This window comes from Triturus cristatus, chromosome 1_2, assembly GCF_964204655.1.
Source record: "Triturus cristatus chromosome 1_2, aTriCri1.1, whole genome shotgun sequence".
NCBI lineage: Eukaryota > Metazoa > Chordata > Amphibia > Caudata > Salamandridae > Triturus > Triturus cristatus.
The window spans coordinates 1,161,698,768-1,161,719,759 of NC_140580.1; the positions used below are offsets into that span (position 1 = coordinate 1,161,698,768).

The window sequence follows — 20,992 nt, forward strand, 5'->3', positions numbered from 1 at the left end:
ATCGGCTGGGCTGGGTGCCCTCAGAGATGTAGAAGGGGGTGGGGGGTCAGTGCGCCCTTCGAGGTGGGTGTAGAAAGGGGATGGTATGTGTGCCCTCAGAGCTGGGTGTGAGGGGGGTCTGTGTGCCCTCAGAGCTGGGTGTAGAAGGGGGGAGGGGTCTGTGCTCCCTTCGAGCTGGGTGTAGAAAGGCAGATGGTAAGTGTGCCCTCAGAGCGGGGTGTAGAGGGGGGATGGGTTGAGCTGTGTGCCCTCAGAGCAGGGTGTAGAGGGGGGATGGGTTGAGCTGTGTGCCCTCAGAGCTGGGTGTAGAGGGGGGATGGATGGTCTGTGCGCCCTCAGAGCGGGGTGTAGAGGGGGTGGGTTGAGCTGTGTGCCCTCAGAGCTGGGTATAGAGGGGGGATGGGTTGAGCTGTGTGCCATCAGAGCTGGGTGTAGAGGGGGATGGATGGTCTGTGTCCCCTTAGAGCGGGGTGTAGCGGGGGATGGGTTGAGCTGTGTGCCCTCAGAGCTGGGTGTAGAGGGGGGATGGGTGGTCTGTGCACCCTCAAAGCTGGGTGCAGAGGGGGACGGATTGAGCTGTGTGCCCTCAGAGCTGGGTGTAGAAGGGAGATGGGCTGAGCTCTGTGCCCTCAGAGCTGGGTGTAGAAGGGGGATTGTCTGTGCGCCCTCAGAGCTGGGTGTAGAGGGGGAAGGGGTGGTCTGTGCGCCCTCAGAGCTGGGTGTAGAGGGGGATGGGTGGTCTGTGCGCCCTCAACAGCCGAGTGGTGGTGGACAAAGACAAGCTTGCCTTTGGCGAACATTCGGCATGCTGCCGATTTGGACACAGAACAATGTTCTTCAAATAGGGTGCCATCAGTCAGGGGGCGTGGCTAAGAGTGGCATTAGTCAGGGGTGTGGTACCAGTGAGCTGTAAGTCATCTCCAATATAAAATGGAAATGGTATAATTGGCTAAAAAGAAGAACCCTTGCTTCCTTTGCAGTCTGCCAACTCATGCCACTCCGTGGTACCTTGTACCCGCCCTCCACCACCAGTTGACATGCTGAGTTGCATTCTAGCGAGGCGTGTGCTGCACAGGACCAGACATACATACTGAGGCGGTCCATGTCTCAGGCAGAGGTGGCACTATGAGAGCGTGGTTTGCTTGTAGGACCCCAACGTTGAGAATAGAGAGCAGTTCTACCTGATAAACCCGCTCCGCCACAGCCCTGGAGCAGCCCAGCGCACACTGCAGCTTGGGTTCAGCTGGCCTCCTGCAGGGCTAGAAACGGTGGTAACCTGTGGGAGACTATTCTGTGTAAAGCACTGGCAAGGATCACTGGCGGCAAGGAATATTCACAGTTCATAGCGGAGAAGGGGCAAATGAAAACATGGCATTGGTCTTCCCATGTGCAAGATGGGACACAGCTGTAACTTTACTTCCTTGAACTTCAATCTTAAACAGAAAAAAAAACAATGCGTTACCTTGGGGTTTTCCAGGATGCCAGCTTCATAGCTGTGAAAAAGAGAAGAAAAAAGGATTTAAGAGAGGTGGCTTCCTTCCAGCACTAGTTATTCACACAGTCATTGTGTAGCACAGAAGTATTCTGTGGCACTATTTCCTGCACTTTACATGACTTTATAAAAATAGAAATAGTCGGGGAATCCTCCTATGCGATTGGTACCCATAGAGAACACAAAGCCCTCTGTACTTTTACTACTAGGGTGTTTGATGTTTGGGGCTCATCAGGGCCGGACTGGGAACCAAAACCGGCCCTGGCCAAGTGCTCGGCCGGCCCCCCGGGGCTTGGGGGTGCCTCCGAGCTCTTTGCCAGGGCCGGTTTTCGGCCGATTTTGTTACATGGCCTATTTTGCAGCTCTGCTGCAAAAACGGCCCTGAAACAAAAACGGCCCCCAGGGGCCCAAAACCGGCCCCACCCGTGCTGGGGCTGATTCACAAAGGCATGTGGGAGCATAAGAGGACCGCTTACCATACTACTAAACACGCTTGTGAAACAGAAGGAGGATGCGGGGAATAACGCAAAGTAAGCCACAGCCACCCTAGACATCTGCCAGATGCTAGAAAGCTTCTCTCTCAATCAAGGGGGCGCAGCCAATTGTGCTCCTAATGAATCCACACAGCCAAGAAGCGAAGAGAGATTCATGGAGCGACAGGGTCCCTGCCCCCGCTCCAGCCTCAGCGCGGGAGTACATCGGGTGAGGGCGCAGGGAAACAGGAAGGTACAAGGGAAGGGCTGTAGAACGCAGGAGGTGTAAAAGGCACAGGAAATGCAAGAGGGTGGGAGAGATGCCCACGGGAGGGGAGGAAATGGAAAAGGGAGATGTAGAGTAGAGGGGGTAAAATAAGAGGAGGAAATAAAAGGAGAAGACGGCAAATGCAAAACCCAAACATATGAGCAGGAAAGGCATTCAGAAGGAGATGCGAGTGAGCAATAAACAAGGTAAAGAAAGGTATAAACTGGAGCTCGGGGATTATAGCAGACAAATCCAATGGAAGTCGTAAATTTAAATAAGTGAATGCAAGGACTGGATAGGTAAAAAGTAGGCAAGGGAAGAGGACGGGAACGCAAGAATGGCGATACAAAGAAATGTGCGGGAAAGGCAGGCGTGAGGCCCACAGTACTACTAATAGCAGAACTCTCCGCAGTCGGGCAGTCGATGGTCGCTCATACAGATCATATATGAATTCCCTCATAGTGCTCGATACCCTCACGCTTACATACGACAAAACGGCTAGGAGTCCTGTCCATTCCCCAGCACTGTATCGGTTCACATGGATAAACCACCCATCACCAACTGGACAGACAAGGAATAACCCAAGAGTCCGGTCACTGCCTCTGGCCAATGGAAGATTGGAATCTACTCCACCACTGCAGGTGGCAATGAGTTACATACAGCGACAGCTTCCGGACCTTTCCCAATGACATCCAGATATGGGATATTAACAAAGCCCATCCCAGCAGATCGCTCCATTTCTTGCGTTAAACTCTGCCTGCTCAGAATCATAAACTTAGAAAAATATATCTCAGCATGGACAACTCCGTTTAGAACCCAGCAAGTGGACTTGGATCATAAGCAGATCCATACCTCAACCTGTAGAGTTCAAAGCTTTCGGCTTACAGAACACCATACCTGTGCTCCTCTATCTACCACTGCCACATAGGATCGAAACAAAGCCAATACACTTCCAACCACACGCCATGCATGGCGTGGAGTGCGACCCGTGTAGGCAAACAGTTCAGCAACCCACGTATGGATAGTGAGTGCTACATAAAAATGTTGCAATACAATAGCCTTTTGCAGCTATATGGAAGTCAGTCGGTTAGTGTGAATTTCATTTTACGATCAAGCGCAGGCTGCTGTATCCAGGGGGTTGTACGATTCAGCGCAGGCTGCTGATCCAGGGGGTTGTACGATCCAGCGCAGGCTGCTGTATCCAGGGGGTTGTACGATCCAGCGCAGGCTGCTGTATCCAGGGGGTTGTACGATCCAGCGCAGGCTGCTGTATCCAGGGGGTTGTACGATCCAGCGCAGGCTGCTGTATCCAGGGGGTTGTACGATCCAGCGCAGGCTGCTGTATCCAGGGGGTTGTACGATCCAGCGCAGGCTGCTGTATCCAGGGGGTTGTACGATCCAGCGCAGGCTGCTGTATCCAGGGGGTTGTACGATCCAGCGCAGGCTGCTGTATCCAGGGGTTGTACTTCTGGAGCCCTTATATGTAAAGAGGACGATTGCCCTCTGGTTCTGGAGTTCTTGGCTTTGGAGACGGCTTCGCTGTGAAGAGTCCAATTGCCTTCTAGTGCAGACGTCCTGGTGTATGAGGAGGTGAAGAGGCTCATTGCACTCAAGTGTGCGGTTCAATATGTGAAGAGGACCATTCATCCATTACTGGCGAACTGGTCTATGAAGAGGCGCACTGCCCTTCAGTGCCAGAGTACTTGTCCATCAGGAGGCGCACTGCCCTCCAGTGCTGCAGTCCTTGTCCATGAAGAGGTGCACAGCCCTCCAGTGCTGCAGTCCTTGTCCATGGCAAGGCCCATTGCTCTCTAGTGTCTAGTCCTAGTCTATGAACAGTTTCACTGTTGATCAGTACTCCAGCCACGGACCATGAAGAGAGTTTTTGCCTTCCAGTACTGCAGCCCTCGAGGCTCATTGCCCTCCAGTGCAGGCATTCTTATCTATGCAGAGGATCATCGCCATCCAGTACAAAGGCACTGCTCTATGAAGGTCGCTGCCCTCCAGTTCTGCAGTCCTTGTCAATGAAGAGGCTCACTGCCCTCCAGTTCTGCAGTCCTGTTCTATGAAGAGGCTCATTGCCCTCCAGTGTTCCAGTAATGGTCTATGAAGAGGCTCATTGCCCTCCAGTGTTCCAGTAATGGTCTATGAAGAGGCTCATTGCCCTCCAGTGTTCCAGGCCTGGTCTATGAAGAGGCTCATTGCCCTCCAGTGCTCCAGTAATGGTCTATGAAGAGGCTCATTGCCCTCTAGTAATTGTCTATGAAGAGGCTCATTGCCCTCCAGTGCTCCAGTAATGGTCTATGAAGAGGTTCATTGCCCTCCAGTGTTCCAGTTCTTGTCTATGAAGAGGCTCATTGCCCTCCAGTAATGGTCTATGAAGAGGCTCATTGCCCTCCAGTGCTCCAGGCCTTGTCTATGAAGAGGCTCATTGCCCTCTAGTAATTATCTATTAAGAGGCTCTTTGCCTTCCAGTGCTCGTGTAATGGTCTATGAAGAGGCTCATTGCACTCCAGTCTTCCAGTCCTGGACTATGAATAGGCTCATTGCCCTTCAGTGTTCCAGTCTTCATGAATGAATAGGCTCATTGCCCTCCAGTGCTACAGTCCTTGCCTATGAAGAGGCTCATTACCTTCCAGTCCTTGTCAATGAAGACACATTGCCCTCCAGTGTTCCAGTCCTTGACTATGAAGAGGCTCATTGCCCTCCAGTGCTACAGTCCTTGCCTATGAAGAGGCTCATTACCTTCCAGTCCTTGTCAATGAAGAGACACATTGCCCTCCAGTGTTCCAGTCCTTGACTATGAAGAGGCTCATTGCCCTCTAGTGCTACAGTCTTTGTCCAGGAAGATACTAATTGACCTCCAGTCTTCCAGTCCGTGTCAACGAAGAGGCTCCTTGACTTGCAGCGCTCCACTCCTTGCAAATGAAAAAGCACACTGTCCTCCAGAGCGATAGTTCTTGTTTGTGGAAAGCCTATTGCCCTCCAGTGCTCTAGTTCTTGTCCATGAAGAGGTTCTTTGCCCTCCAGTGTGCCAGCCCTTGTCAATGAAGAGACTCGCTGCTCTCCAGTGCTGCAGTTGTTGTCTCTGAAGATGCCAATTGCCCTGCAGTGCTAGAGTCGTTATTCATGAAGAGGTCTATTGCCATCCATTGCCACAGTACTTGTCCATGAAGAAACCCATTGCCTTCTAGTGTGTCTGTCCCATGCAATGAATGGGACTCGCTGCTCTCCAGTGTGTCAGTCCCGTGCAATGAAGGTGCCCATTGCCCTGCACTGCTCGAGTCCTAATTCATGACGAGGTCTATTGCCCTCCACTGCAGGAGTACTTGAGCTGTCCATGGTGCGGAGCTGTCCATGGTGCTGAGCTCTCCGTGATACCGAGCCCTCTAATGTACTGTGTTCTCCTTGGTAATAAGGTCATCATGGTACTGTACCATCTGTGGTACTGAGCTATCCTTCCTACTGAGCTCTCCATGGTACTGGTCTCTCCAAAGTGCTGCGCTCTCCTTGGCACTGAGCTCTGTCATACTGGGCTATCATTCCTACTGAGCTCGCCAATGTACCGTGCTCGCCAATGTACCGTGCTCGCCAATGTACCAAGCTATCTTTGATACTGAGCTGTCCTTCCTATTGAGCTCGCCAATGTACCGAGCTCGCCAATGTACCGAGCTATCTTTGGCACCGAGCTCTCCGTCATACTGGGCTATCATTCCTACTGAGCTCTCCATGGAATGTGCTCACCATGGTACCGAGTGCCCCATGGTATTGTGCTTTCTGTGGAACTGAGCTCTCCTTCATACTGACCACAACACTGTGCCAAGTTCTCCTTGGTACTGTGCTCTTTTTGGTACTGAGCAATCCTTTCTCCTGAGCTCTTCATGGGACTGAATTCACCGTGGCACTGAGCCGCATTGGATGACACCACGCATTTAGCTAACACTGAACATGTAACTTTGCCCTGGACCTGCTGTTTCCTGGGTGTGGATATGTCTGGAGTGGGATCTCTGGAAAACTCGGGGTAAATTCATCCCGTTATTCCCCTGTTTAAGCACCTTGTGGACTGGTAGGGACACAAGGTGACCTCCCCTTCAGCGGAACGTTCACCTGCTGTATCACAAGCACAGAATGCATCACGTGCCAGTGCATTGGGGTCATTGTAGTTACTCAGGTAGTATACATGTCCACACATTTTTAGGTCTCGCCTGGCGTTAGCAGTACGCATGCGCTGCACTTGCCATGTGAGGGCTTCTTGGAATCGATCAGACTCCCAGAAGTCGTATAGCTGCTCTGGCTGCAATTTTGATTGGTGCGCGTCATTTTGCATCATGGATGATGCAAAACACAGTGTAATGATTGCACCGGAGGCAATCATTACATGGAGGGTTGCCACCTGGTCTGCTTTTGGCCCCGCCCACCAGGATTCGATCTTTCACTTGCGGCGGGAGACCGTGTCTATTAATTTACTGCTAAGCACTTCTTTTTCGTATTACCGCGTTTGCCTTCAACAATGGCTGACGCGCTTTTCATTTCTCAGGCTTGTTATTGTAGCAAGAGCACGTAGAACATTATGGTGTGCATAAGATCGGATTACCGAAGCCAGATTGTGTGTGGAGGAGATGGCCACTTAATTAGGACAGGTCTGAGCACCTTTGTTTTTTTCCAAACAATATAGTTGTTCTGCTAAACCGTTAACACGTAAACTTGACACAGCCCGTTAATCCGAGAGGGCAATGAAGGCGCATTTTGGCTTTTCTTTTCTCAGGCTCAGAGGGCCCTGAATCTGAGCAGCAGCAACAGAGATGAAAGTCAAACAAACTCACCGAGAGCACTTAACTGTGACTAAACTCTGCAGGTAATTAACATAGTTTATGTTCTCCGAGTGTTACTAGAGACTCAGGGCTCGGGTCCATTAGGCAAATTGAGAAGGAGAAGAAAAATAAACACGGCTTAAAGCGGAGAGGCGGTTTATGACTCGGAGGAAGCGGGAACCGCCACTTCTGACGGAGCCCAGGCTGTCACGGGGGTTACAGGGTCTCCCAGACACAGATTACTCTGCAAATGCCACGCGCATAGGAGCTGGCGGCCAGACAAAACGTTTAAGAGAATTCCTTCTCCCCACAACCACGCGGCTCTGCTTCAACAAGAGCAGCGAGTAGTGACACCATCAGCTCGTTTCAGGGCCGTGCGTGACAAGAGACGATTTGTTTCTCTTTTCTGGAAGACGCCGCTTGAGCAAGAAGAGTCAGCGTTAATGCACACGCTGGACCTGCCCGACAATATATTTCCTGCCGCGCAGATACCGAAATAAATACTTGCATATCCGAGCCATCTCTAAACACTATTTATCTGATAAATATATACAGGGATTGTGAGTTTTGGCTCGAATTTAAAAAAGTCATTGTTTTTTCTATATCAGTGACATTAAATGGCACGTGTTTAGGTGGCAGATAACCATATGTAATGCAAAATTGACTTATATGTGTGTGCGGTCATATCATGAGTGCAAGTGATTCAATTGGAGTGAACTGAGGAGGGGTCGTACTCTGCCATCTCGACCCGAGGCACACACTAGGTGAATAGAAGGAGAATTTGTGAAAGGAAACGGATCAGAAGCCAAAGGAAGTGATCTTGTGTATGGTAACTGGTGCTCATGTAAAGCGCTCCAATACCTTAGGGTCGAGTTCGCACTATATAAAACTGCACAAAAAAAATGGGCATGGAAATCCGACGTGCACACGGCCTAGCTCCAAGCAGCTGTAAACGGTGATACCTTGTACCGGTCAGCAGATACAAATCTGCACCGAGTGGTACTACAAGCACCCTGGCCAACACGTTTCAAGCTGCTTGCAGGAATGCCTGCTTACTGGAAAAGCGTTCTAGTGCCGTAGATTTTAATAGTGGAGAAAGTGCAGTCGCACCGGTGCCTAGGGGTCATAAGGCCCACAGCACCTCCGTTGTAGCTGTGACCATGAAACCAGGGAACCGGTGCATTTTAATGACCTTCCTTAGCGCCTATAGCAGACTTTCCGGCTCACTGGTTCGTTGGGAATAGTTTACAACAGATCGCCTTTCTTTCATCACTCCCGCTCTGCTTTTCTGATTTATCTGTTCCTTTTTGCATAAACCTTCAGTGATTTTAGTCAATTTAACGAAGATGAGCCCCACCTAGATAAAATCTGATCTGATCTGTAGTGACACGTCACTATGAGGAACTCTACTATGCTTTATGCACCACTTGTGAACTGGTGTCATTCCTAGATGAGTAGAGTTGGTAGTGATACGTCACTATGAGGAACTCTACTATGCTTTATGCACCACTTGTGAACTGGTGTCATTCCTAGATCAGTAGAGTTGGTAGTGATACGTCACTATGAGGAACTCTACTATGGTTTATGCACCTCTTGTAAACTGGTGTTATTCCTAGATCAGTAGAGTCGGTAGTGATACGTCACTATGAGGAACTCTACTATTGTTGATGCCTGATCCAACAAGGGTTTTTATAAAGAATTTTTCCCCCCCAATTTTTACCTAGTAATATAGCAAAATATACCCCTAGTTTAAACCTGTGACCTGTTTTACCCACTTCAAAATAGTTACATGAGGAGTTCATTTTCCTTTTGCTCACTGAACAGTGGTTTTGAACCCTCAAAAGGTAGGAATTGAAATACTCCTCCGCTAAAAGGTTTTGTGGGGCCAAGTTGCCACAATTGCATCTTTAGGCACTAGAAGGGTCTCATTTGGATTCCAGATTTAACGAGCATTAAAATTCAATAGGTCTCGCCTCTCATCAAGTTAAAGCTATTTGCTTTGCTGTACAATACCATTAGCAAAGCAAATGGCTTTAACTTAATCAAAGGCGAGACCTATTGCATTTTCAATGCTAGTTATTTAATTCAGCCCGTGATGGGTACTCGCTCTGCGTGGAGCTCGTAAGAGGAGAGCAGCGCAGGCCTGCAAGCATTTAAAGATTCATACAGCTTCAGCAAAAGACTGTGCTGCAAGAGGCCATCTCCCCTGGAGCCCAGCCACGGGCCCCTGGCAGCAGGGCCCCTCGGCCCTGACAAATAAATACCCCAAACATCTTTGGAGCAGAAAGGAGAATTGAGAACCTTACAGGAGGAGGAGCCAGGGAGCCGGAAGAAGGAGGAGCCAAGAAGCTGGAAGAAGGAACGAGGAAACTGGAAGGAGGAGGAGCAAGGAAGCCGGGAGGAGGAGCCAGGAAGCCGGAAGGAGGAAGCCGGAAGGTGGAGGAGAAAGGAAGCAGGAAGTAGGAGGAGTGAGGAAGCAGGAAGCAGGAGGAGTGAGGAAGCAGGAAGCAGGAGGAGTGAGGAATTCGTCAGAAGGAGCGAGGAAGCTGGAAGGAGGAGGAGTGAGGAGGCTGGAAAGCAGGAAGGGGGAGGAGCCAGGAAGCCAGAAGGTGGAGGAGGTAGGAATTTGGAGGAATGAGGGAGTTGGCAGAAGGAGAAATGAGGAAGCAGACAGACAGATGCGAGAAAGCCAGAAGGAGGAGCCAGGAAGATGGAAGGAGCGAGGAAGCCAGAAGGAGGAGTGCTGATGGTGAGGAGGGACGAATCCCTGAATTCCCTCCTCACCCTGAGTTCTGCCATGTTTAAGTGACGTACTAGTATGTCGCTTGCCAGGGCAGACTCAGACGCCGAGGAGTGGACTTAGGCCTTCAGGGTGGTTCAGACAGACACAACCCTCCCCCCCACCGCCCCAGATCAGCAGCTCTTACCTGATGTGCATGAGGTTTTCATCCATGCTCCAAGGACTCTTGGGGGTTACAGGGACAGGGATGCCGTGTTTCTAGAATAAGAAAAAGATACGGCGAGGGTCAGTGCTGCTCACCTTCTAGCACCAGACCCCTGTTCCAGAGAGAAGTGCATTGAATCCCTTTTGCAGCATGCCCACCCGATAACCGAACCCCTCTTGTCTGCTCCCAGCTGTGGTGACGTCTATTCTCCAGCTGGGGAGAGAGGTGTATTAGATCCCTGTAACCCACAGTAGGTAGCTTCTAACAAGCCCACCCAGAGTGCCCATGGGCCAGGCTTCCTCTTGGCTTGCGTCTTGGCACAGTTACTCCTGCAGAGCGGTGTAAGTCACTCATCCAATCCTACATGCATGGCCTCATGCCTACCCTATCCCCCCCCCCTAGTATTCCAAGTAGGGTCATCTGTGCACTCATCCAATCCTACATGCATGGCCTCATGCCTACTCCCTCTTCCCCCCCCCCCCCCCCCAGTATTTCAAGCAGGGTCGTCTATGCAGCCACTCACTGCACCATGCAGTCCTTATGCAGCTCTCAATACAGAATGCATGGCCTTATACGCAGCCCCACCGATACTACTTGCAGGGCCTCTTTTGCAGGCTTCATGCAGGGCTTCCAGTGCCCCCCTAATAGTCAATGCATGGCCTCCTATGCAGCCCCCGTATACTCCGTACAGGGCACTCCAGTTTAGCCTCCAGTGCCCCGTACAGGGCACTCTAGTGGAGCCCATACATGGGCCTCCCTTGCAGCCCCCAGTACTGCATACACGGGGCTCCCTTGCAGCCCCCCAGTACTGCATACACGGGGCTCCCTTGCCAATCCCCAGTACTGCATACACAGGGCTCTCTTACAGACCCCAGTACTGCATACACGGGGCACCCTTGTAGATCCCCAGTACTGCATATACCCGGGGCTCCCTTGCAGATCCCCAGTACTGCATATCTGGGGCTCCCTTGTAGATCCCAGTACTGCATGCAGGGGGCTCCCTTGCAGCCCCCCAGTACGGCATACATGGGGGTCCCTTGCAGCCCCCCAGTACAGCATACATGGGGCTCCCTTGCAGCTCCCCAGTACAGCATACATGGGGCTCCCTTGCAGCCCCCCAGTAGTGCATACATAGGGCTCCCCTGCATTACCCAGTACTACATACATGGGGTTCCCTTGCAGCCCCCCAGTAGTGCATACATGGGGCTCCCCTGCATTACCTGGTACTGCATACATGGGGCTCCCTTGCAGCCCCCAGTACTGCATACATGGGGCTCCCTTGCAGCCCCCCAGTACGTCATACATGGGGCTCCCTTACAGCCCCCAGTACTGCATACATGGGGCTCCCTTGAAGCCCTCAGTACTGCATAACAAGGCTCCCTTGCAGCCCCCCAGTACGGCATACATGGGGGTCCCTTGCAGCCCCCCAGTACAGCATACATGGGGCTCCCTTGCAGCCCCCCAGTAGTGCATGCACGAGGCTCCCTTGCAGTCCCCCAGTAGTGCATACATGGGGCTCCCTTGCAGCCCCCAGTAGTGCATACATGGGGCTCCCTTGCAGCCCCCAGTAGTGCATACATGGGGCTCCCTTGCAGCCCCCAAATAGGCCTGGCCACTTCATACAAGGCACTTCTGCAAAGGGCTTCTGTGCTATCCACGCCGCCGACACCTCCTCCCCCCCACCCCCGCCCTCCCTACCGACACACCCACTGCTCCTTGCCCCCACCTCCCGCTGCACACAGGTGCTCCGTAGAGGTAACATCTTTTGTGAGATCTCTTTACACTGCCCCGGAGTCACTGTCCGTGCCTGGGGCAGAGAAGGCACACCTGAGCTCCAGTGGGGCAGAAACACCGCAGCTAATCTGGGCTAAGAGCCTCTTAAGAACACAAGGGTCTCAGTGACAGATAAGGGTAGGAAACACAGTAGCCTCAGTGACAGATAAGGTTGGAAACACAGGGGCCTCAGTGACAGATAAGGTTGGAAACACAGGGGCCTCAGTGACACAGCCCTCTAAGCCTCACACGTATTTGTCTGACAGACACCAGTAAGTGCTCGTCCACACAGACGTTTGCTTCTTTTCAACGCAGCAGCGCCCTCGGCACAGGGACAAGGGAGGCCGTTCACCAAACTCAAGGATGCGGGGGGCATGAGGGTGGAGGAGGAGGAGGCCGGGGCCAAGAGAGGGGGTGAAAGAACAGATAGAAAAGGGGACTCAAAGAGGCTCCTCGAAGAAAAGTGGAAAAGAACGGGGATGAGGGAGACACATGATAGAGACAAAGGAAGAGTGAGAAAGGGAAAGATAAACAAAGTGGAACCAGAAATAAAAATAGTGAAGAGAAAGTCCAACAGGCTAAGAAGACCTAAAAGAGACGGAAACTAAGAGAAAGCAAACTAAGAATGGCAAATAATTGAGTAAATAAGAAGGAAAGGGAGAAAAATACAAAAAACAGAAGGAGCACAGGTTCGGAGGTGAAAAAGAAAAAGGGTAAGCAAGAAATTATTTTAGTAAGAGAAAGGAGCATAAACGAAAACAGATAGGAGCTAAAAAAAGAATTAAAATGAGAGAACGGAAGAAAGAAAGGAAAGAAAAAGAAAGAAACAAAAACAAAGAAAGGAAGAGACCTCATGGAAGAGGAAGAATGATGAAAAAAGAAAAAATAATGAAGAAAGAAAGAACACAAGTTTTAAAAAGAGGGAAACAGACGAACCATAGGCTAGAAAGGAAAGGGAGGAGAGGAGAGGAGAGACTGAAAGAGCAAAAGAAGGGGAGAAAGGGATAGTGGATGAAAAAAGAAGACTTAAAATGAAAAGCAAGGAAGGGGGAAGAAAGGAGGGAAAGGAAGGAAGGAAGGAAGGAAGGAAGGAGGGACAGAAGGACAGGGGGAGGTAGAGAGGGGGAATGAAGGAAGAAAGTAAGTAGGGGAGGGAAGGAAGGAAGAGGGTCTACAGAGGAAAAACATAGGGGTTCATAGTTTGAGAAAGAGGATGGTGAGAGAGAGTAAGAGGGAGAAAGAGCGCACACGAGGGTAAAAGACAGAAAGAGAATGACTGGGGTGGATATTGTGTCACAGGGGGGGTGTAGGAGAGTAGGATCTGCTTCACATGGGTACCCCCACTTTTTGCTGGCGTTTCACTGTTTTTCGACCTTAGTCTGGCAGTGGTCCTGCTAATCAGGACCCCAGCCTAGCTGCTTCCTCTCTAAAATAGTTTCCATGTACATTAGGTACACCTCTAATTGGTTTCTGGAGTGCCTTATAAGTCCCTAGTATATGGTGTACTATGTTCCCAGGAGATAGGTACCTCAGAGGCCTACCAGGGGCTGATGCATTTATTATGCCGCCCCTGGGAAGCACTCCAAAATGACACCACAGGTCTGCTACTGCAGCCTGGGTAAGGTGGTGCATGCACCCTTTACTGTGGTATAGGTTACCTATATCACTACCATTGCACACACATAAAACCTTTAAGTCACTCCTATGGCAGGCCTTAACAATCCTGAAGGCAGAGTGCTTGGTTTTTATGTGAGGGTGCCCCTGCATGAGCAGAGTACCTCCTCGGATGAGGTTTGTGGTGCACCCTGACCATATACTCTTAAGTGCATTATTACCTCGCGGTAAATGCTAACTTTGGGCTGGCTGCACGGAAACATGCGTTTGGTGTCAAACACTTTGGAATACTACCCCCCCCCCCCGCCAGTTCTGGCGGCGGGGATGGCATTCCACCCTTCTAGAGGGAGAAACATGTTCACACTAGTCTACCCGGTAAAGACTTTCTAAAGCCCTGGCATCACAAAATGGATGCCACTGCCACAGACACGGGTCTGGCCTCCTGCTGCTGACCGAAACTCCGGCAGGGGAGGCGTGGACAATAGGTTTCCTGTCCCAGGGAGGTGTAACCACCTCCCCAAACAGGCAGATGTGTATTGGGGCTGGGCGGGAGCACTCTCTGGTGCCTTGAAGTCCTGCACTGGGGGCACACTTGGTGTCCCTGTGCATAGTCCAGTCCAAACCGGTTGCAGGGGCTACCCGCCCCTGCTCTGGCGCGAAACTGGACAAAGGAAATGGGTGTAACCACCCCTCTTTCCAAACCCTCCCATAGGTGGGTCCCCAGAGTATGTCCAACCCCCTATCTTAGTAGAAGTATAGGAACCCAGTCCTTGAGACTTTAGATTACCCTGGTCGAAACTCTGCAACATATATCCTGGACCTTCGACTTTCTATTTCGACTAGAAGACGGAAGAAATCTCCCTTGGGGTCAAGGAGTGACTCCCCTGCTTGGCAGGCACCAAAGAAGCAACTGACCAGTCTGCATCGCTGAAGCTCCCGCCGGACGCCGAAGTCGTTGCATCACCAGAGGTGGATTTCCAGACTTAACCCAGGCTACCTCGAGTCCACAGCAAAGCTGAGGCCCATGGCTATCGTGGGTGACGTGGAACCATGACCCCTGGACTCCGTGATCTTTTTCCGGTCCATCATCTTCCTGGTCTTCCTCGAAGTTGTGCTTTGGGCTCCGAGTAGCCCCAGCCTTGAGCACCTCCTGCACCGAAGATTTCTGACCTCCACTCCACGAGTGACCCGTGGGCCAGTTTCAAGTGCGATCGTTTGAGTCTCCTTCGCGATCGCTAGCCCGTTGGCTAGTGGGTCCCCACGAAGGCAACTCCTCTTCGGATTGGACTTTCCTGGTTGCTCCAGACGTGCCCCGACTTACCCTCGCTGGGTGAGTCCCCCAGACCTTGCTGGTCTGCACCGACGTCCTTCTATTTCCACTTGACTTGCCGTTGCCAAGGCTTGTGGGTCCATTCTGGTCGCCGACACCGCAGCACTCGACAGACTTCATAGGACAGCTGGAATCCAGCTCCTGGTCATCGTCAACACCTCCTGGACCTCGTGGCTGAAGAGACAAGACACCCATCAACTCACCTGAAGAACCTGACATCTTTGGGCATTGGACTATTGTGCCCCTGGTCAGTGGTAAGTGACCCAGACTCTGTCCCCTCCGCTTTCAGGTTCCTTCCATCCTCGATCCAGGCTTGGATCTCTTCGGACACTTCTCCTCTTCACGGCAGCAGCACTTCTTTGCCAGCTTCCATTGAAAACAGCGCCGCGACCCAACACCAAAAGACACCTATGCACCTGGCTTCCCTGGGTGAGGTAACTCGAGTACTCCGGTGCTCCCGTGGGTGTTGGCCCTAGACACCTCTAAGTCCAAAAGGGTTCGCTGGTAGTCATCCTCTAAGTGTCCTTAAACTCTTCCAACCGCGACATTCCCCATAGAAGTTAACGGCGATTTGCGGCTGTGTTCTCACACTGCACGCCTCCCTCATGGGTCCCCTGTCTCACTACCTTGGGTGGTTCCTTGTGGTCCAAGCACTTCTACAGGCTCTAGGCAGTGTGTCTAGCTCAGTCGTGGTTCTTATACCACTTTATTGGTATATGGTTTGGTACGCCCCTAGGGCCCAAACATGTATTTGCGATTTTACTGTTGAATACGGACTTGTAACTTAAGTACTTTGAACTCGAGCCTCAAAGTTACTAGAGGGGTGTGTTTTATCCTAAATACATATATTTTAAATATATACCTGGTGTGGTTGTCTTTTCATTTGGTCATTCAAGAGATTATAGACTGGTAAAACAAGATGCTTTACATTCCTTCAAGACTTAGCCTGAAGGCTGCTCTCCATAGCTACCACTAGGATAGCTTTCAATAAAGGTTGTCTTTAACCTATCACCATAAGGGGTTGTTTGGACTGATACAGGGTGCCCACTATAACTAGTGGGCAGCATATATGAGGCCACCTTCTCACAGGGGGGCAGTAAAAACACCAGGAAGAGGTTTCCAGCACGTGCAGTCGGGTAAGCTCAGCCTGTAAACCCAGGGGTGCCAGCTACAGTTTTGGGGTGTCAGCTACCGACTGATGAAACAGACATGCCCAGCTCAGTCTGCAGCATCTCCCCCAAGACTCCTGCCTAATGAGGGCATATGCACGCACGAGCCGGTGGGGGTGGGCCGGTTGTCAGGGCATGCAGGGGTGTGACAGGGCATTTAGGGGTCTCTCAGGACAGGACAGTGTGTGCCAATGTGATTGAGACTGAAGGATGGAATGGACTGGAAGCTCTTTGGACAGGGGCCCCTTCCCACTGGAGTCACACCAATAATCACGCAAGTCCATATATGGAGTGTTGGAGAGAGGTCTGGCTTGGGGCTGGAGTGCACACTCACACAAGTCAGTGTGCACCAGTTTGCCATCTGAAAGGGTTTTGTGGGGGAAATCTCCTTCAAGAACTCATTTTGCACTAAAACCTCACGCCTCAGGGGGCGGCAGATGAAGTTGAGTAACTGTGCAACTTCACAAAATCGAATATCCCAACTTTGCTAGTATAGTTGTGTTAGAAGGTGGTTCTGACACTATGGTCCGCCTGGATTTTTCGCTTTTTGAGCACCTTATTGTTGAGCTTTTACTGTTGGGGAGCCTCATAAGTTGGGACTCACCCACAGTGAACTCAGGATGGAATAGACATGCCAGGGAAAGTCAGTGTGTTTTACTGTGTTTTCACTTCCTTATTCCCCTATGGGAATGTGGAGCCAGGGGCTAGATTATCATCAATTAGGCCTACAGATTCCAGACACGCACTTAAGTCCAATGTAGCAAATGTGAAAAGAAGTATTCTGCAGAGTCCAAAGTCATATTTGTACTGCTTTTGGGTCATCCAGAACTGTCATATTTCTCTGAGCCAGCCATGACCAGACCCAGGCTGAGGGCTGACCTCAGCTGGATGGATTGATAACCTTTCTTCCACAAGCGAGGGCCTCCTCTCCATGAAGAGAAGATGAGTGGGGCTACAGGCCAATCCATCAACCGCTGTCGCTGGGTGCCAGGCACCAGGCTGCACCAAGGAGGGAAGGCAGCTTGGGGGGAAGGTGCTTCCGAGACATGTGGCAGAAACCCTGGACGACGCCATTTTGAACAAGCTCAGAGGCTGGACAAGGAGGGAGCAGGGGCAGGGACGGGATGTGTCGCTGTTTGATAGGACCAACAGAGACTTCCTGCCAGCCCCCTACTCAACTTTTAAAAAGTGCTTGCACAGGAAGAGAAGGTCTCTCTGGGGTGTGGTCTGCTGAGGATGAAGGTGCTGGAGCCTGGCGCAATGGGCAGTTGGAAGGAGAGACCCCCTGACTGCCCCCAGGACCCTATCAGCACCAGAAGAAGAGCCCAGGACTGGTGCACAGAAGCAGGGGCCTCTGCGCAGGGAGAAGAGAGGCCCAGAAGGAGAGCCTGGCGAGAGGCTGGCGCAGGGAGCCAGTGAAGACAGCACCCTGCTGAATCAGAGACTGAGGGCGGAGGAGAGTGTTCCCAGTGGCTGGGGCTGGTAAAGAGGAGCATGAAGCGCCCCATAATGTCTCACCAGGCATTTGGAAATCTGCCGTTTTGGTGCTTTGTGGCCCCCAGAGGAGGGGGGTCACCCTCACTTGTGAAAAGGTGCTGGGGGAGCGCCGTCTCCACCCCCCCCAGCACGAAGAAATCTGCCATTTTGGTGCCTGGTGGCCCCCAGAGGAGGGGGTCACCCTCATGTGTGAAAAGGGGTGCAGGGGGGCTGCAGGAGCACCGCAGTCTCCCCCAGCATAAAGAAGAACAGTCCACCCCTAAGTTTTAAGGGGCATCTGAAAAAATAACCCCTCAAGGGCTCAGCCAGCCTTTAACACCTTCTAGGCTGGAACTTATGTTCTACAGCTGAGGGTGTACTATGAAGTGCATCATGGAGTGAAGGGCTGAGTTGGGGATGTCTGGAGAAGAGCATCCCCTGGAGGTGAAGTGGTGTAATTGCACCGAAATGCATTTACTATTGGTTATTTCTTTTTAGGTGGACTGAAAGTCACATGTGTAAAGTGAAGTACCTTTGTAAGGTGATGTTAAGCTAAATGGAGTTATGTTGCTGGACCTTCCTGCTAGGGGGTCTGGCTGTATATAAGTAATCCCATGCTTTTACCCGTGATTCCTTTTACAGTGAAGAGGCGCACTGCAGGAGAAGTGTAGTTGCCGGGAGTACTTCTTTTGAAGGGACTGTAAGTCACATGTGTAAGGAGATGTCATAAGCCAAGTGGGGCTATGTTGCCAGACAGTCCTGCTAGGGTGTCTGGCTGTATATGCGTAATCCCGTGATGTCATATGTGAAGCCTTTAGGGGGCTGTAATTGCAATGCATTCAAATGATCAACCAAGGTGATGAGTACTGTCATTCTAAAGTGTGCGTAAACATGGATTCTTGCTGCTGCGCTTAGGTGAAGACCCCAGACTGCTAGCCCTTAAGATATAGAGGTGCATACTTTATGGTAAGTAGGAGATGCTCAGTCAGGGTCATGTGTCACCAAGGCAGGTTTACCCCTTCTTAATGCTTGTTGAGGTAATGGGGTGGGTCGCCACTGGGATGGTGCCAGTGCGCAGGGCCCTCGCTCCAGGTAATGTTCAACTAACTGCATTGGGGGCAAGTTGATGTGCATACATGGGAGTGGTGGTACTAGACCCCACCCCCCCTGCGGGAGGGGTGGAGATGTTATGCAATCACCCTCTAGATAGGATTATACTAAATAAACTCCCTTCTGATGATAGTTTAAAATTCCATGGGGAAAAAGGGGTTAATGAGTCAGCACCGACGATGGGGTTGACCACGAGCCGCGGTTCTCCCCCTACCCAGGATGGTTGTCCTATGCTAAAGGATTCTTGTACCTACAGACCTACAGTTTTAAAGTTACTATCTTGGAATATCGCAGGGTTGGGCTCTAAATTAGCACTTCCTGAATGGTCAGATTTGATTGAAACTCATGATTTATGTTTTTTTCAAGAATCTTGGGCAATAGCGCCCGTGTTTCGTTTGGGGTATCTTACCTTCCAGGTTCCAGCGGTAAGACAAGAGAAGGGCCGCCCAATGGGGGGTTTGGTTATTTGGGTACGGCAGGCATTAAGGTGCAAAATTTCACAAATAGTATTGATATCCTCGGGATAAAAATCACACCAGAACAAAGTCCTAGCCTATATATTTTTAATGTTTATGCAAGAGGTCTGGCTGGAGGGCGACGTTCTTACGTTGTAGCTGACCTGGAAAGGTTTCTGGATGATATACCAAGGGAAACTAGTCCGATGGTCGTGGGGGATTTCAACACCACGTTTGAACCCCTAGGGCCAAAGGACCAATGCATAACGGAGGATGAGGATGCAAAATGGGGTATACCTTCACTTGAGGCTGAGCCAATTAAAAAATGGACAGAGGCGGCCATACAAATGAAAGGGTTGTGCATTGGGCATCAGTTGAGGGCCGCAAATGGGCGAACGTTGTCCGATAAGAAGGGGGCTAATACTTTTAACAATGGACGTAGGGCGAGCCGCATTGACTATGTTTTGGTAAGCCTGCCCTTGTGGCATTGCGTTAGGGACATGGCCGTTGTTACTCGAGTGGAAAGTGACCATGACCCACTCATTGTCACAATGGCCGGGTTGCTAGATGAAGCCATACCAATTAGGTCAGTGGCAGGGGGCAGTGACTTGGTATTGACCAACGATACACGATACTTGAGATGGAAAAACGTTTCAAGATCCCAGGCATCGCTGGCAGTGATGAATAATGAGGTAGATATAGTGTTAGAAGGTGGTTCTGACACCATGGGCCGCCCGGATTTTTCGCTTTTTGAGCACCTTATTGTGGAGCTTTTACTGTGGGGGAGCCTCATAAGTTGGGACTCACCCACAGTGAACTCAGGATGGACGAGACATGCCAGGGAAAGTCAGTGTGTTTTACTGTGTTTTCACTTCCTTATTCCCCTATGGGAATGTGGAGCCAGGGGCTAGTTTAACTTTAATTAGGCCTGCAGAGTCCAGACACGCACTTAAGTCCACTGTAGCATATGTGAAAAGAAGTATTCTGCAGAGTCCAAAGTCATATTTGTACTGCATTTGGGTCATCCAGAACTGTCATATTCCTCTGAGCCAGCCAGGACCAGACCCAGGCTGAGGGCTGACCTCAGCTGGATGGATTGATAACCTTTCTTCCACAAGCTAGGGCCTCCTCTCCACGAAAGGAAGATGGGAGGGGCTGCAGGCCAATGCATCAACTGCTGTCGCTGGATGCCAGGCACCGGGCTGCACCAAGGAGGGAAGGTAGCATGGAAGGAGTTGGGTTTCAGAGGCCATGTGGCCAGAGACACTGGACAACGCCATTTTTCACAAACACAGAGGCTGGACAAGAAGGAGGGAGCAGGGGCAGGAAAGTGATGTGTCGCTGTTTGATAGGACCAACAGGGACTTCCTGCCAGCCCCCTACTCAACTTTTAAAAAGTGCTTGCACAGGAAGAGAAGCTCTCTCTGGGGTGTGGTCGGCAGAGGCAGAAGGTGCTGGAACCTGGCGCAATGGGCAGTTGGAAGGAGAGACCCCCTGACTGCCCCCAGGACCCTAACAGCACCAGAAGGAAAGCCCAGGACCGGTGCGCAGGAGCAGTGGCCCCAGCGCAGGGAGAAGAGGGGCCCAGGGCCAGGCGAATGGCTGGCGCAGGGAGCCAGTGAAGACCGTTCCCTGCAGAAGGCACCCCCTTGGAGACCCGGAGGAGGAAGGAGAGTGCGCCCAGTGGCTGGGTGGCGCCACCAGGAGCAAGAGGACGCGAAAATGGAGAAGATCGGACCCCTGGGGGCTGAGATATGCCCCCCAGAAGGTACACGACCTTTAACCTTTGATGGGACCGACGACGAAGCACGTGGGGCTCCGCCGCCGGTCTGGCAACTGCCCCCGGGGTGGGTCAGGTCCCGGGGGCTGCCCCCCCAAGGAAGAAAAGTCGAGGTGCGCCGTCGCACACCCCGTGCAAGTACCCTCGCGGGGTGCCAGGAGCCCACCCTGGCCCCCGCCGAAAACGGAGGATGGGGAGCGCCGGCGCGCTCCCCACGAAGGTGACCGGAAGCAGAGGGCCAGGCGCCCACCCTGGCCCCCACCGATGCTGGGTGTGGGGGAGCGCCGTTGCGCCCC

At 51.6% G+C, this 20,992-nt stretch overlaps 1 protein-coding gene across 2 annotated transcripts in view; it reads right to left on the minus strand.

The window, feature by feature from the left end:
• ASS1 (argininosuccinate synthase 1) overlaps positions 1 to 20,992 on the minus strand; it is a 315,060-nt gene that overhangs the window by 174,503 nt on the left and 119,565 nt on the right. For both annotated transcript variants that reach the window (XM_085613969.1, XM_085613970.1), the window contains exons 8-9: positions 9,972 to 10,042; positions 1,463 to 1,493 (exon numbers count right to left, since the gene is read on the minus strand). In XM_085613969.1, the coding sequence (XP_085470095.1) occupies positions 1,463 to 1,493; positions 9,972 to 10,042 (102 nt within the window). The remainder of the gene's footprint in view (positions 1 to 1,462; positions 1,494 to 9,971; positions 10,043 to 20,992) is intronic.